Below are 18,262 nucleotides of genomic sequence, written 5' to 3'. Positions count from 1 at the left end.
TGTACGCAGCTGTGCCAAAAATATCTAAAGGGGCCACGCACTTCAAGAAATCACCCACACACTCGAGCAAAAAATTAGCGGGAACATTGCTGCTGAGTATCTCCAGCATTTTTAGTTTTTATATATTATATATGAAAAGTATGGCCCAAGTCTGTTGGGCCTTTTGAGTTCATCTTCAACAACTGATCTTATTAAATTTTCGTTTACTTTCAGGAAGTTGATAATTTTCCATAACCCAAGTAAATACACTCACTCATTGCAAAAGTCATGTTTTAAGGTAACATTCTTGTATTTGCTGTACTTAATGTATTTTAGTTGCACTCCCGATTTTGTTTGATGGTTTTGTAATCAATACATTTCACCCTTATAAAGACTTCAATTTAGTGTGTTTTCTCTTATAATTCGAATAGACAGTAGTTTGTAGTCTATAAGATACAATAGTATTTATATTTAATTTCTAACATCTAGATGTGGTGCTATTATGAAAAAGGCTTAAAATTGTGTCATCTGTTTTGTCAGGTTATATAACTTGCTGTACAAGTTGAAATTCTTATCTGGCAATGAATGTGCTATAATCAGGCATTTTCCTTTTTCATATTTCAGATATATATTTAAAATTAAATATAATTGCTATTATATCTTATTCACAGGACAAACTACTGTCTGTAGATCAATACTTTCAGTAGTATGTTTTGAAAGTGTACTCTTCCTCATCTTGTATTTCATAACCCAAGCATTTGAATGCGCAGTGCAGGAGTATGTGACATGATTTGGCAAGTAGCAGTTCTTAGTTCCTGTTACCTAGGTGCCTTTGGTATCAATGTTCAAAACCAGCACAGATTAATTAGATAAAATACTTTTTCTGTTGGCTATAAAGGTGTTTACAATGAGCAGTAGTCCAAACTCCATATGCCCACCCTGTTCCCATATTCCTTTATTCCCCTTTCATTCAACCACCTACAATGCATAAAAATTGACATGGTCTCTGCTTCAATCACTATCTCATGCATTCAAATTCCTCATGACCCTCTGTCCGGAAAAAGGTTTCTCCTGCTTTCTGTTCACAATCTTAGATTTAATCTTAGATCTGTTCCCCCTTGTTCTAGACCCCGCAATCCCTTCATAATTTTAAACACACCTATCAAAATACCCCTTAATTTCTTTGTATATAATGAAAAATTGCCCCTATATAAAGAAGAAAAATACGGAAATTTCAAGAAGAAAGAAAGGCAGATTGAGAATATCCTGATATCCAGAAGGAATACTATCAGACAGGGTTAACTTTGGAGGACACATCATTGAGGAATAGCATCAGAACCCAAGTTCTTAGTGGAGTTCAGAATATGAAAAATCTAATGAACAGAGCAAGGATAAAGGTTGATCTACTGTAATTTGTAGAACTATTAATTGTTCACCCAAAGAACCCTCTAAGGTTGGTCAAGGTCCTTCCTTTTATAAATGCATGTGCCCCTAGTTATACACATAAGAACATAAGAAATAGGAGCAGGAGTAGGCCATACAGCCCTCTCAGGCCTGCTCTGCCATTCAATAAGATCATGACTGATGTGATCGTGACCTCAACCCCACTTTCCCACCTGCCCCCATAACCCTCGACTCCTTTATAGGTCAAAAATCTGTATAATTCAGCCTTGAATATATTCAATGACCCAGCCTCCACTGCTGTCTGGGGTAGAGAATTCCAAAGATTAATGACCCTATAAGAAAAAAATTCCTCCTCATTTCCATCTTAAATGGGAGATCCCTAATTCTGAAACTGTGCCTCCTAGTTCCAGATTCCCCCATGAGAGGAAACATCCTCTCAGCATCTACCCTGTCAAGCCCCCTCATAATCTTATGTTTCAATAAGATTACCTCTCATTCTTCTAAACTCCAATGAGTATAGTCCCAACCTGCTCAACCTTTCCTTATAAGGCAAACCCTTCATCTCTGAACTGCCTTCATGCAAGGAGACCAAAACTGTAAGCAGTACTCTAGGAGTGGTCTCAGCAACAACCTGTATGGTTGTAGCAAGATTTCCCTACTTTTATACTCCATCCCCTTTGCAATAAAGGCCAACATTCCATTTGCCTTCCTAATTACTTGCTGCACCTGCATGCTAACTTTGTAATTCATGTATGAGGACACCCAGATCCCTCTGTACCGCAAAATTCTGCAGTCTTTCTCCACTTAACTAATATTTTGTTTTTCTATTCTTTCTACCAAAGTGGATAACCTCACATTTTCCCACATTATACTCCATCTGCCACAATGTTGCCCCTCACTTAACCTAACTATATCCCTTTGCAGACTCTCGGTGTCCTCTTTACATTTTACTATCTTTGTATCGTCAGCAGATTTGGCTACAATACACTCAGTCCCTTCATCCAAGTCATTAGTACAGATTTTAAATAGCTGAGGCCCCAGCACTGATCCCTACTAGTTAGAGTTTGTCAACCTGAAAATGACCCATTTATCCCGACTCTCTGTTTGCTGTTAGCCAATCCTCTATCCATGCTAATATATTACCCCCAACACGATGATCTCTTATCTTGTGCAGTAACCTTTTATGTGTCGCCTCATCGAATGCCTCTTGGAAATCCAAATTCACTACATCTACTGGTTGCCCTTTATCCACCCTGCTCGTTACATTCTCAAAGAACTCTAAAATAAATTTGCCAAATATGATTTCCCTTTCATAAAACCATGTTGACTCTGCTTCATTGTATTATGATTTTCTAAATGTCCTGCTACTAGGTCCTTAATGATGGTTTCCAGCATTTTTCCAATGACAGACATTAGGCTAACTGGCCTCTGGTTTCCTGCTTTCTGTCTCCCTCCTTTCTTGAATAGGGGTGTTACATATGCGGTTTTCTAATTCGCTGGGGCCTTTCCAGAATCCATGGAATTTTGGAAGATTATAACGAATGCATCCACTATCTCTTCAGCCACTTCTTTTAAAACTCTAGGATGCAGGTCATAGTGGTCCAGGGGACTTTTCAGCCTTTAGTCGCATTAGTTTTCCAAGTACTTTTTCTCTAGTGATAGTGATTGCTTTAAGTTCCTCCCTCTCTTCTGTCTCATGGTTTTCTACTCTTATTGGGATGTTTTTAGTGTCTCCTACCAGGAAAATAGATATAAAATATTTGTTCAAAGTCTCTGCCATTTCCTTGTTTCCCATTATTAATTCCCGAGTCTCATTCTCTAAGGGACCAACATTTACTTTAGCTACTCCTCCTTTTTATATATTTGTAGAATTCCTTTCTGTTTGTTTTTATATTTCTTGCTAGTTTACTCTCGTATTCTAATTTCTTCCTCTTTTTTTAGGCATCCTTAGCTGGTTTCTAAAATTTTCCATTTTCTGGCCTACTACTAATCTGAGCAGAATTGTACACCTTTTCTTTCAATTTGATACCACCCTTAACTTCCTTAGTTGGCCATGGATGGTTCATCCTTCTCATAGAGTCTTTCTTTCTGAACGAATATATCTGTGTTGAGAGTTATATATCTCCTTAAATGTCTGCCACTGCTTATCTATCATCATACTTTTTAACCTATATTCCCAGTCTGCTTTAACCAACTCTGTCTTCATACCTTTGTAATTGCTTTTGTTTAAGTTTAATACACTGGTTTCAGACTCAAGTTTCTCACCTTCAAATTTTGAAATTCTATCATCTCCAAATGGAAACACAAATCGGGAGAGCTGTTTAATGGGCACCCAATCCAGTATTGCCAGCTTACATTCCCAGCAAAAGTTAAAAATAACCCCCATTCACTGAGAAAACAGCCCCAACCACACTGCAAAACCCTTCCCCTTCTCATCACAAACATTTGCTCCCTACTCTTGTCTATTTTTGAATAGTTAAAATCTCCTCCAATCATTACTCAATTGTTAATGTCACTTCTCTAATTGGTATACATATTTCATTCTCAAATTCATTTTCATTGTTCAGCTATCTATAACATAATCCTGCGGTATGATTGATCTCATGTCCAACCCCGTAGCAATGCAGAATAATTCTGTGTGGACTACTTTATTTAAATCCTAATGCTCAAGTATTCTGATGCTGTCCCTAAATAATATAGCTACTCCTTTTCTGCTATTCTTCCTGAAAGTTTTATACCCATGTACATTTAATTGCCTGTGAATTAATGTTCATACTTTCCAATTTGATTTTCTTGGTTTATTTGTTTTATTTTATTTTCTTCCCACCCAGATGTTGTTTTTGCATCTTGTCATGTTTAAGGTCTCTCAATCTTTCTACTCCCTCATTTATTCCAACTTAAAACTAGAGCTTACTTTCCTTTCTTAGCTGCCTACTCTACTCTCTTGCTTTTCTCCTGTCCTTTGCAATGTTAGTTTAGCTTGGAGCTGTAGTTAAACTTCTACCAAGGGTATTGGTTCATGAGTTGGTTGTTCCATCAATACAGCTGATTGCTGCTAAAAGAAACTGCTCCCAATGTCCCAGGAATCTGAACTTCTTCCCCCTGCACAATTTCTCTAGTCACATATTGATCTCTCTAATTTGGTTGCTGCTGTAGTGATGGGTTTGTGGCACTATTATCCCATGGTGACAACATCCTACATTTTACTCTACCAACTGATTACTCCTTCTAGAATTGACTTAACAGGAGCTGAATAGAAATCTTTGCTACTTCGCCAGTTCTGATATGGAATACAACTTCCAGCTGATCTTTTTCCCTTTCTGCACCCACTCTGTTTTTACTACAGTGCCTGGGGAGACAAAACACTTTGAATTCACGCTTATGTTACATAAACAGTTAAATACTCAATTGAATCTCCCTCTACCGCTGCATTCCTGCACTTACTCCCCACTGTGGTAACCAAGGAATTGGCAGGTTGTAAAAGGCAGGTTGAAGTGATATCCAAAACATTTATGATAGCAAAGAACTGAACAATAGTTCCATATGATCAGTAGAAGAGAAATTAATTCAGTGTTGAAGTAGTCAAGGCTGTTGTTTTAGCAGAGGGAGATTAGAGTTGCTAGAAACCATTTTGTTTGATGGAAAGTTGAAACATTTTAAATAAATGAGATGAGTAATAGTGATAGTTGTTGAACTTAGGCAAGTAGATTTAGACCAAAATTAGATGGTTCAAGAGAGCTAAGGCCAAGCAATAGGATGTCAGATTGAATATGAAAATGTTCATTTGCTTTGTATCAGAAAGTGGATTAGAAAAAGTAACAGCAGAATTAGAAGGAAATGGAAGGGAGAAGTGAATTTCAACAAGGAACCATTAATGGGGACCAAATGAATGGAATTGGGCAAAATTGAAACTCAAGCAGATGTGGAAAGAAAGTTCTAAGAGTTAGAAGCTGAAGCAACAGTGAGTTTTATTTTTTAATTATTCATTCATGGGACTTGAGCATCACTAGCAAGGCCAGCATTTATTGCCCATCCTTAAATTCCCTTGAGTACTTTTAGATCCAAGTTGTTAGATTTGCACTGCCCTATATATATCAAGACAACAAGTACAAATGCATTTTAGTTGTCTTGGTCATTCAAACTCTGCTGCCCATATCCAAACTCTCACCAAGTCCCGTTCACGCCTCTGCTCCCTGACCCATGTTGGCTGCTGATCTGGCAACGCCTCAATTTTAAAATTCTGATCCTTGTTTTCAAATCCCTCAATGGCCTCACCCTTCCTTATCTTTATAATCTCCTCCAGCCCTACAACTCTTCAAGATCTCTGCACTTCTCCAATTCTGGCCTCTTATACATCCACACCATTGGCAGTCGTCCCTTCAGCTACCCAGGCCTAAGCTCCAAAATTCCTTCTCTAAATCTATCTCTCCTTCCCACCTCTCTTCTCCTATAAGACACTTCTTAAAACCTACTGCTTTGACCAAGCTTTTGGTCACTTGTCCTAATATTTCCTGATGTGGCTCAGTGTCCAATTTTGTTTGATGATATGAAATAAAAACAGAAAGTGCTGGAAATACTCAGCAGGTCTAGCAGCATCTGTGGAGAGAGAAACAGGGTTAACATTTCAGGTCTGTCACTCTGTTTCTCTCTCCACAGATGCTAGGCAGACCTGCTGAGTATTTCTAGCACTTTCTGTTTTTATTTCAGATTTCCAGCATCCACAGTATTTTGCTTTTATTTGTTAGATATTGTTTCTGTGAAGCGCCTTGAGATGCTTTACTATATTGAAGTCACTATATAAATGCAGGTTGTTGGCCTGCCTCCTGGATGTGGAAAGCTGCAGGGCATGATGAGCTACAAGGCATACAGTACTAGGCATTAATAAGTTCACAGCTTGGTTGAATGTGTATTGTAAAATCTTAAAAACAAATATTGATTTACTTTCTATTGATTCTGGTTTGGTATTCTATTAAAATGGACTCCATGACAATGGTTTAGCCCACAGATGACCGAGGACCATACTTTCTACATGTGGACGATGTCAAACCCATAGAAATTTTGGTTACCTTCTCTGCCCTGATGCGCTGGGGCGATATCAGCTGTGATAAAAACCTTAACAAAGGAAATAATGACAAAGGTTAGTACCTGGTGCATTTTATTTACTATTACGTTCAGAGTTATAGGGGATAGATAGAGGAGTAAGCCTGTTCTGCCAGTGCGTTAGATTATGGCTGATCTGCTTCTTAATTTCATCTACCTGCCTTGGTCCTGTAACACTTAATACACCTAGCTAATAAAAATGAATCAATCTCAGCTGTGAAATTTTCAATTGACATAGGCTCAACACCTTTTTGGCATAGAGTCCCAGATGTCCACTACTCTTTGTGTGAGCAAGTGTTTTCTGACATCACCTAGCTGTAAATTTAATGTATGTCTCCTTGTTCTGGACTCTACCATCAGAAGAAGAACTTTCTATCTATGTGATCAAATCCTTCAATCATTTTAAACAGCTCAATTAGATCACTCCTTAATCTTCTATACTCAAGGGAAAACAAACCTAGTCTATGCAAACTGCCCTCATAATTTAACCCTTTTAGTCCCGGTATCATTCTGGTGAATATGAACAGCACCCCCTCCAAGGTTAGTATATCCTTCCAGAACTGTGATGCCAAGATCTGAATGCAGTACTCCAGGTGGGGTTTAACTACAGTTCTGTACAACCATAATGTAAATTCCATACTTTTGTATTCCAACCCTTGAGATGTAGACCAGCATTCCATTAGCCTTTTCAATTTTTGTAACTATCCACTAGCTTTTAGTGATTTCTATACCTGTACCCCTAAATTTCCATGCTCATCCACAGTTTGTAGCTTTTCACCATTTAAAAAAATACTTCTAACTATCTTTCTTGGGTCAAAAGCAGATGATCTCACTCTTTCCCACATTGGAATCCATCTGCCACAGTTTTGCCCACTCACCTAATCTATCCCTTTGCAACTTACTGCTCTTTTGCACTGTATTACCTCGTTAGTGTCATGAGCAACCTTCGATATAAAGCTATCTATTCATCCAAGTCATTTATAAATAGCCATTTAGTAGTACAGAACTTGAGAATTGCTGAAAATAGAATCATATTGTCGAAGCTTTTCGTCTTGCACTTATCAGGACAATACGCAAGAATAACCAATGTAAGGGAAAACAACAACTTATACTGCATGAGAAGAGAGTGCTGATTAGTTGACAAGTGAACTCTGATTGGTAGAGGCACTGCCATGGAGAATGCACCAGTTTAAGGTGACTGACAGTTAACTGCCAAGCTTTGTTTGAAATTTAAACCAGGCAGCTTGACTCTGATTGGTCAAGGCATTGCCCTGAAGAATGAACCAGCGAATGACTGTCATTTATTTTGTTCAGCTGAAACAGGCGCAATGTGTGTACATGTTCTTTCTGTCTGCAAAGAACAGAGCCCTGTGTATTAATATATGTAGCTTCCAGTACGCACAAATGCAAGCCCTACTGACCATCTTAAATTGGTTGTCAGCATAATTCTTAACACACTGCGGATTATTTAGTAAATGTTGTCCAATCGCGGAATCACATCTAATGTGGACACTGTGTTTTGCAAGCACGGGCTGGTTGAGTATGGCCTGTAATTTTATTATTCATTATTCATTCATGGGGATGTAGGCATTGCAAGTGAGGCCAGCATTTATTGCCCACCTCTAATTGCCCTTGAGAAGGTGGTGGTGAGTTGCCTTCTTGAACCACTGCAGTCCATGTGGGTTCGGTACACCCACAGTGCTATTAGGAAGGGAGTTCCAGGATTTTGACCCAGCAACAGTGAAGGAACGACGAGATACTTCCAAGTCAGGATGGTGTGTGGCTTAGAGGGGAATTTGCAGGTAGTGGTGTTCCCATGCATTTGCTGCCCTTGTCCTTCTAAGTGGTAAAGGTCGCAGGTTTGGAAGGTGCTGTCTAAGGAGCCTTGGTGCGTTGCTGCAGTGCACCTTGTAGAAGATAGAAATTGCTGCCACTGTGCGTCAGTGGTAGAGGGAGTGAATGTTTGTGGATGGGGTGCCAATCAAGCGGGCTGCTTTGTCCTAGATGGTGTCGAGCATCTTGAGTGTTGTTGGAGCTGCACCCATCCAGGCAAGTGGAATGTATTCCATCACACTCCTAACTTGCGCCTTGTAGATGGTGGTCCGGCTTTGGGGAGTCAGGAGGTGAGTTACTCGCCACAACAATCCTAGCATCTGACCTACTCTTGTAGCCACGGTATTTATATGGCTACTCCAGTTCAGTTTCTGGTCAATGGTAATCCCCTAGGATGTTGATAGTGGGGAATTCAGCGATCGTAATGACGTTGAATGTCAAGGGGAGATGGTCATTGCCTGGCACATGTGTGGTGCAAATGTTACTTGCCACTTATCAGACCAAGCCTGGATATTGTCCAGGTCTTGCTGCATTTCTAGACAGGCTGCTTCAGTATCTGAGGAGTTGCGAATGCTGCTGAATATTGTACAATCATCAGTGAACATCCTCACTTCTGACCTTATGATTGAAGGAAGGTCATTGATGAAGCAGCTGAAGATGGTTGGGCCTAGGACAGTACCTTGCACCTTCTCTCGGTGACCCTTGAACCTCCCCCCCCCATGACCCTAGACCGTGTCATTATCAATGTATATATGCCATCTCACTCCCTATGCTTACACCCATCCCCATCGAAATGCCCACTCTCACCCTATATCCTTCAGTTCTCCACCTTAATGTAGTCGTCCAATACTGTGCCCTACGATTCCTTCCAATGGTCTTCCCCCCACCTCATCACATAATAAAGCAAATAAATGTATTGTGAAATATTTACGTGTAATATTGTTAATTTGAAAACCAGTGCCATCTTCATGCCCATAATTCTTTAATTTTTCTTTTCCTACCACTAACTCTTGGTGCTACCTCAAAATTAGCAGCTGAGGTGGAAGCAGTCTGCTCATTTCGCTCCCCAAGGCCTGCATGACTCTGGCGGGCGTCCTCTGGAGGTATGGGGCTTTGAGGGCTCCATCCTACTGGGGGTCTCCTACACTGGTGCAGGGGCATCCCCCTTCACCTTGCCTGCTGGAGGTAAGGGGGTCAATGTCAAGGGGAAGAGGAGACACCGCACACCCTGGGGGTGTCCTGGGAGGAAAGCCCCGGTGAATCTGGCACGTGCTCCTACTCCATCTGGGTGCACGATGGCACCTGCCTCTCTCCCTGAGGGGAAGAGGCACCCGAAGGGAGGTCCAAGTTCCTCATCTCTGTCTCGCTTAGCTACTGCTGCACAGAGCCCATGGCTACAGCTATGGAATGCAGGTCAGAGCACATATGGGTTGAGTGCTCGACCTGGCTCTCCATGGCGGTCGCCACCCTCTCCATGGAGGAAGCCTGGAAAATGGCAAATGTCATGACTTGCATGGACTCCTCCATTGCGCATGCAAAGCTGCACATGACCTCTGGCATCTCTGACATATGTTCTTCATATGTCCATTTCCAGCAGACTTCTTGTGGTTTTGACCAGATGACCATCATCAGTGTGGGGCTCAGCAGGGTCCTGGTCCTCAGCAGACCTCCAAATGTCAGGAGACCCAGCTTTAACATTCTCCCTCAGCTGCTGGGACGTATCTGTGTCATGCCCACCGGATTGTGATCCTGATTTTACGCGTGAACCCCTTGGTGTACCTTGTGGATGTAACTAAGCTGGCGGAGATTGCAGAAGAGGCAGGTGACGGCGCACCCTCTGGGACATTGGTATCATTGTCCCCAGAGGCGGAGTTGATAGTTTGCTGGCATGTAGTCATGTGATTGTGAGCACCTGCAGTGGAGAACCAACAGAAGCACATTAAGCATCATCACAGCATGAGCTCATCACTTTTTCCTCCTATGTGCCCATATGGCATCAACATTAAGGTTGGCTATTCATTCTTACGCCTAGATGATCCAGCCTCACCATCCGCTATGGCTCATCCTCCCTCCTCTCCAGCAATCTGGACCGCCTCCTTCTCTGCTGGGGTCAGGAGTCTCAAATCGGCTATATCACCTGTCTTATTCCACTCCCGCAATTTATGGGTTTGTTTGTCCTGCACGAGAAAGTGCTGAGTTAACGACATGTCAAGTGACACCTAACACCCCTTTTCTACATGCATCCCCATCACTCAATCTGTCCTGTCAGTCACACACTGTATCCAAGTACAACCAGCTGCTAGACTTCCACATGCTCTGGACACAGTTGCTATGTGGCGCCAAGGCTGATCACACATTCACCCGCCTGGCATGGATGCCCACTGACAGACATTAGTTTTAAGGACCCATGAGATACCATTTGTTAAGCTTCGGACTCATCACTTACCTGCGCTGATTTGAGCAGGTCATTGACCCGTTTCCTACACTGCAGCTAAGTTCTTTGTTGAACCCCACGGTTCGTTACCTCCTCTGCCACTTCTGTCCAGGCCGTCTTGATCAGGTAGGAGGGTGTTCTGATGCCAACCGCAGGAAAGAGGACCTCCTGCCTTTTCCTGACAGCCTGGAGGAGCACCTGCAGGGAGGCATCACTGAACCATGGGGTTGGTCTCTGCCTACTGGCTGACGTGTTGTTGGTGGTGATGGAAAAATCAAGACAAACTCAAAGGGAGGTGGCGATGGTGTGGGAGAAGTGTAAAGATGGATGAGGGTGGGTAAGAAATTTAAATAATTTAAGGGGAAGAGCCTAGAATTCCCTGCTTGAAGAGAATTGGCCACGCTGATGAGCCTCCGTGATTGCACTGAAGAATGATTTATAGCCCTGCTGTACACGATGCTTCACCGAATGACGGCAGGTTCCATCAATGAAAAGCGTTCCCCGCCTCATGATCGCACATGCCTGCAGCTGGAACTTTAATTTCAAATAATAATTGCGTGGGAACCGAACAAAGGGAAGGAGTGGAAGTGCCACCAACTTCTGATTCTGCTGTCGGAAAAGGCGCGAGATGGATAAAATCTCGCCCTATCATACTACGGTCGCTGTTACCATTAAATTATTGACAACTCATGCTTGTTACTCATTACAGAATTTAAGATGGTCTGTTCTCTTGTTGGTTCAAGAACATATTGCTCCTGAAAACTGTTCTGAATGCACTCAGGAAATTAACTGCATTTGGGACTCAAGCTGTTCTGCTTCCCCCAGTTTATAAGAAAATTAAAGTTTTCCATTGTGAGTACTCTGTTTTTGCAACAGGCTTATTTGATCCCCACATTTATGTATCCCACTACTTTATAAATGCAAACAAAAGCTCTATAAGTATCTGCCATCAAAATATTGCACCCATTTTTATTTCTAAAGATGTAAAAGTGTGCCTTGTCAATATTACCACTCCTCCTCCTTTTCCAATTTCCCAGTCCATTCTAAAGACCCGGAGTATTTATCTTCCAGTCATGCCTAACTGGTAACCAGGTCTCTGTGATGGCTACTACATCATACCCTTTAAACTGAATTGATGCTTACAATTAATTTAGTTTATTTCTTATGCTACATGCATTGATGTATACAACCTTTGATTGGGCAATAGATCCTATCCTGCCCTTATCACAGAATCATTACAGTGCAGAAGGAGGCCATTCAGCCCATCGTGTCCATATTGACTCTCTGAAAGAGCAATTCCCTCAGTTCCATTCCCCCGCTTTCTCCCCGTAACCCTGCGCATTCTTCCTTTTCATATAACTGTCTAATTGCCTTTTGAATGCTTCACTTGAAGCTGCCTCCACCACGTTTTCAGACAATGCATTCCAGACCTTAACCACTCGCTGCGTGAAAAAGTTTTCCCTGATATCACTTTTACCTTTCTTTCCAAATACTTTAAATCTGTGCCCTCTCCTTTGCAATCCTTTTACGAGTGGGAACTGTTTCTGTCTATCTACTCTGTCCAGACCCCTCATGATTTTGAATACCTCTATCAAATCACCTCTCAACCTTCTCTTCTCCAAGGAAAACAGTCCTAACTTCTCCAATCTATGTTCATAACTGAAGTTCTTCATCCCTGGAACCATTCTCTTCTGTACGCCAATGCCCTCACGTCTTTCCTAAAGTGTGGTGCCCAGAACTGGACGCAGTACTCCAGCTGAGGCCGAACTAGTATCTTATACAAGTTCAATAACCTCCTTGCTCTGGTACTCTATGCCCCTATTAATAAAGCCCAGGATACTGTATGCTTTATTAACCGCGCTCTCAACCTGTCCTGCCACCTTCAATGACTTATGCACATATACACTTAGGTCCTTCTGCTCCTGCACCCTCTTTAGAATTGTACCCTTTATTTTATATTGTCTCTCCATGTTCTTCCTACCAAATTGAATCATGTCACATTTCTCTGCATTGAACTTCATCTGCCAACTGTCTGCCCATTCCACCAACTTGTCTATGTCTTTTTGAAGTTCTACACTATCCTCCTCACGGTTCACAATGCTTCCAAGTTTCGTATCATCTGCAAACTTTGAAAATGTGCCCTGTATATGAAAGTCTAGGTCATTAATATATATCAGGAAAAGCAAGGGTCCCAACACAGATACCTGGGGAATTCCACTACAAACCTTCCTCCAGCCCAAAAAACATCCATTAACCACTAGTCTTTGTTTTCTGTCACTCAGCCACTTTCGTATCCAATACCATCCCTTTTCTTCCAATAGCTACAAGTTTGCTCACAAGTCTGTTGTGTGGCACTGTAACAAACGCCTTTTGAAAGTCCATGTACACCACATGAACAGCATTGCCCTCATCCAACCCTCTGTGTTACCTCGTCAAAAAACTCTAGCAAGTTAGTTAAACATGATTTTCCCTATAAGCAATCTCTGCTGGATTTCCTTAATTAACTTTCATTTGCCCATGTGACTATTTTGTCCCAAATTATTTTTTCCAGAAGTTTCCCCACCACCAAAGTTAAACTGATGCCCTTAAATTATGCCCTTAACACACATTTTAAATTATCATACGCCTTGCTTTTTTATCACTTCTGCTGTATTTTTATCAGTTATTTTGTTGTTATTTGTTGATATGGTAATAGGGCGGGAAAATGGAGTTGAGGTCGAAGAACAGCCATAATCATATTGAATGCCGCAGCAGGCTTGATGGGCCATATGGCCTACTCCTACTCCTATTTCTTATGTTCTAATTACATGTATTTGTTTCTGAAACTGAAGTATTTATATTACCTTTAACATTATTGATACATGGCCTTTGCTTTCATCTCCCTTTAATCTTTTGGCTATTTTTATTTTTGCATGAAACACCACTCCCCACCCCCACCCTGCAAAGTCCTTTCTAAAGCCCTGTTTATACTTTCGCCTCGGACCTTGGTCCCAGCCCAGTTCGGGTGAAGCCTGCCCCAGTGGTACAACTCCTTCCTGTCCAGGAGTTAATGTACCATGGTCCTGCAGTTAGTGCAATAGCAGCAAGAACACACAAGAAGACAAGACATAGGAGCAGAAGTAGATCATATTGCCCATGGAGCCTGTTCCACCATTCAATACGATCATGGCTGATCTTGGGTTTCAATTCCACTTTCCTGCCCGTCCCCCATAACCCTTGATTTCCTGCGATGCCAAAAATCTATCTGTCCCAACCTTAAATGTATTCAATGATGGAGCATCCACAACCGTCTGGGGTAGAGAATTCCGAAGATTCACAACTCTTTGAGTGCAGTAATTTCTCCTCATCTCAGTCCTAAATGATCGACCCCTTATCCTGAAACTGTGCCCTCGCATTCTAGATTCCCCGACCAGCGGAAACAATCTCTCAGCTTCTACCCTCTCAAGCCCTTTCAGAATCTTGTATGTTGCAGTTAGATCACCTCTCACTTTTCTAAACTCCAGAGAATATAGACCCAATTTACTAAGCCTCTCATCATGGGACAACCCCCTCATCCCAGGGACCAACTTAGTAAATCTTCACTGCACCGCCTCTAGTACAAGTATATCCTTTCTTAAATGTGGAGACCAAAACTGCACACAGGGGCTGGATTTTACCAGCCCCCCCGACATTGGGGGTCATGGCGGGGGCGCCCGGAAAATACCTCCAGGAGAAACCCACTACAGGCCTCGTGCTGGGAATGCTCCGCTCCACATTACCAGCAATGGCGAGGTCTCAGGGCAGCCTCCCTGCCGCTCAATGATGGGGACCTAATTAAAATATGTTAATTTATGTTAATAAAAGAATTAATCACTTACCTGGTCCCGCTCTGATATTTCAGCCGGTTGCCAGAAGTCCCGTGCCTTCGTATCTCCATACGGAGAACTGAGGCATAACACTGGTGGAGAGGAGGGAGGAATGAAATTTTCAGAGTGGGGGAGAGAACGGCAAGAACTAACGCGATTGATGGAGGGGATCGTGGGAAGGGGTTGAAGGTTAAAGTGGAGAAAGCTCGGGGGGGGAGAGGCCAGGATCAAAATTTTTATTTTTTGGGGGGAGAGGGCTATTTATAGATTGATTAGTCATTGAGGGAGTTGGAGGGGGGATTGAAACTGATAATAAAGTTCTAATTTTATTTTCTTCCGATCTGTACCTTTAAGCATTTAAATTGACCAGAAGGGCTTGAAGTCCTTTAAAGATGGTGCCGGCACCTGTGTGGTGGCGCCAGACGCTGTTGCCAGGGACGGAGCACCTGTCCCCTCTATGTCATTGGGGGCGGGGGGCTCTGCCCCCATCATGTAAATGAGCTGCCGCGCTATTTAGCACGGTGGCTCAGCAGGACAAATCCTGCACGCGCGCCTCATCAAAGCCCTGTACAATTTTAGTAAGACTTGTTTATTCTTGTACTCTAATCCCTTTGCAATAAAGGCCAACATGCCATTTGCCTTCCTAATAGCCTGCTGCACCTGCATGTTAACTTTGTGCATTCCTTGTGCAAGTACACCCAAGACTCTCTGAACATCAACACTTACCAGTTTCGCACCTTTTAAAAAATATTTTGCTTTTCTATTTTTATGACCAAAGTGAACAACTTCACACTTCCCTACATTGTACTCCATTTGCCATCTTGTTGCCCATCTCAATTAACCTGTCTATATCTCTTTGCAACCTCTCTATGTCCTCCCTGCAGCTTACCTTTCCACCGAACTTTGTATCATCAGCAAACCTAGATACATTACTCTCTGTCTCTTCATTCAAGTCATTAATATAGATTGTAAATAGCTGAGGCCCCCGCACTGATCCTTGCGGCACCCCACTATTCACTGTCTGTCAACATGAAAATGTCCCATTTATGCCCACTCTCTGCTTCCTACATAGAACATAGAACATTACAGCGCAGTACAGGCCCTTCAGCCCTCGATGTTGCGCCGACCTGTGAAACCATCTGACCTACACTATTCCATTTATAGAACATAAGTTTATAGAACTGTCTGTTAACCAGTCCTCTATGCTAATATATTACCCCCAACACCATGAGCCCTTATCTTGCCTATTAATTTTTTATGTGGCACCTTATCGAATGCCTTTTGGAAATCCAGGTATACTACATCTATTGGTTCTCCTTTATCTACCTTACTAGTTACATCCTCAAAAAATTCTAATAAATTTGTCAAACAGCATTTCCCTTTAGTAAAACCATGCTGACTCTGACTTGTTGTAATTATACTTGTTATAATTTTCCAAGTACATTGTTAAGACTTCAATAATAGTTTCCAGCATCTTCCAGCAACTGGTGTTAAGCTAACTAGCCTGTAGTTCCCTGTTTTCTCTCTACCTCCTTTCTTGAAAAGCGGTGTAACATTTCCCAACTTCCAATCTGATGGAGTCATTCTTGAATCAAAGGAATTCTGGAAATTCATAGCCAGCACATCCACTATCTCTTCAGCTATCTCTTTTAGAACCCTAGGGTGTAGGCCATCTGATCCCGGGGACTTGTCAGATTTTAGTCCCTCAGGTTTCTCCAATACTTTTTCTCGGCTGCTATAAATTTCCTTAATTTCCTCACTCTTTTTAGCCCCTAGGTTACTGCCTATTTCTGCTATGGAACTTGTGACTTCTACTGTGAAGACAGACACAAAATATTTGTTCAATGCCTCTGCCATTTCCTCATTCCCCATGATGATATCTCCTGTCTCTGCCCTCAAAGGGGCCAACATCTACTTTAGCTACTTTTGTACTATTGTAAGCCTCTTCTTTTAGTCTAATACACTCCTTAACTTCCTGAGTGAGTCACGGATGGGTCTTTCTTGATGAGTTTTTGTTTTTGAACGGAATGTACTTTTGTTGAACCCTTTGAATTGTTTCTTTAAATATTTCCCACTGTTCATTTACCGCCATACCTTTTTAGTCTATTTACCCAAGTACCCTTAGCCAGCTCTCCCCTCATACCTTCGTAATTGAAAATTGATGATCTCAAATACCCACCAAAGGCCCCCAAGCTATTATGCATTATTATCACAGCCAGTCATTAAGATGTTTATCTACCTAATATCTGTGGAGCTGTTACATTGGTTCTAGCTACAGTGAAAGAAAAACTTGCATTTATATAGTGTCTTTTACAACCTCAGCACATCCCAAAGCACTTTACAGCCAATGAAGTACTTTATAAATGTTGTCGTTGTTGTAACATAGAAAACGCATCATTCAATTTGCGTACAGCGAGGTCCTACAAACAGCAATGAGATAGATTTTGGCCAGGACACCAGGGAGAGCTCCAATGTTCTTTTTCATACTAGTCCCATGAGATCTTGTATGGTTACCTGAGAGGGCAGATGTGGCCTCAGTTTATCACCTCATTTAATAAACAATACCTAACAAGCTGCTGGAGTAGGACATGAACCCACAATCTTCCGACTCAGAGGCAGGAATGCTACCCACTGAGCTGACACACATGAAAATGCTGAAGAAGTTGATGTCAACTCCTTATGAAAAGTCAAGAGTCGTACAAAGAAAAATCTGCAAATGCTGGCAATGTGAAATGAAAACTGAAAATGCTGCAAATCCACAGCAGGTCAGTTAGCATCCGTCAAGCAAAATGTTATTGTTTTTGTGATCTCGCTATTTATATCCAATAAATTTCTTCAGTAGAATTGGCCATCTGCTTTAGTATTAGTAGCACCATTACCAATATCCCCATCCAAGGCTTGCTTTGAAGTGTCTACCATTAAAGAAAAGCTAGAGTCATGTTCCTGTTAGTCCACCATGGGGCTGACATTTTGAATGACAGCACTCTCCTCACCATCCAAGGCCCCAAACACTCCTTCCAGGTGAAGCAGCGATTTACTGTACTTCTTTCAATTTAGTATACTGTATTTGCTGCTCACAATGCAGTATCCTCTACATTGGGGACACCAAATGCACATTGGGTGACTGCGGAATATTTCCGCTCAGTCCGCAAGCATGATCCTGAGCTCCCGGTCGCCTCTAATTTTAATTCACCACCCTGCTCTCATGCCCACATTTCTGTCCTTGGCCTGCTACATTGTTCCAATGAAGTTCAACGTAAGCTTGAAGAACAGCACTTTACCTTCCAATTAGGCACTCTGCAGCCTTCTGGACTAAACATTGAGTTCAACAATTTCAGAGCATGACTTGCATTTAAATTTTTTTATTTTTAATTGTTTTTATTTGTTTTATTTTATTTTCTAACCATGTGCCTGTCTTAAATCGGCTTTTTCTTTTGCTTTTGGACAGAGCCATGCATTATTCTGCCATTAACACTTTCTCTGGACTAATGCTCTGTCTTTTACTGCAAATATTAACACGCACTTTGCCTTTTGTTCTGTGACATCTCTGCCGTTAATCTCTCCTGACCTCTGCCCTCTCACATACCTTCCCTTTTGTTCTTCTTCCCCCCCACTCCCCCATTTCACTTGCTCAAAGCCTATTACATTTCTAACTTTTGCCAGTTCT

At 41.8% G+C, this 18,262-nt stretch overlaps 1 protein-coding gene across 1 annotated transcript in view; it reads left to right on the top strand.

Moving 5' to 3' along the window:
• The window catches only part of adgb (androglobin), a 400,763-nt gene that overhangs the window by 224,099 nt on the left and 158,402 nt on the right, over positions 1-18,262 (top strand). The window contains exons 19-20 of the mRNA XM_068044513.1: positions 214-277; positions 6,382-6,520. Coding sequence (XP_067900614.1) covers positions 214-277; positions 6,382-6,520 — 203 coding nt within the window. The remainder of the gene's footprint in view (positions 1-213; positions 278-6,381; positions 6,521-18,262) is intronic.

Source organism: Heterodontus francisci, chromosome 13 (assembly GCF_036365525.1).
Source record: "Heterodontus francisci isolate sHetFra1 chromosome 13, sHetFra1.hap1, whole genome shotgun sequence".
In the NCBI taxonomy this organism is placed as follows: domain Eukaryota; kingdom Metazoa; phylum Chordata; class Chondrichthyes; order Heterodontiformes; family Heterodontidae; genus Heterodontus; species Heterodontus francisci.
This window is presented reverse-complemented; position numbering and strand designations above follow the sequence as displayed.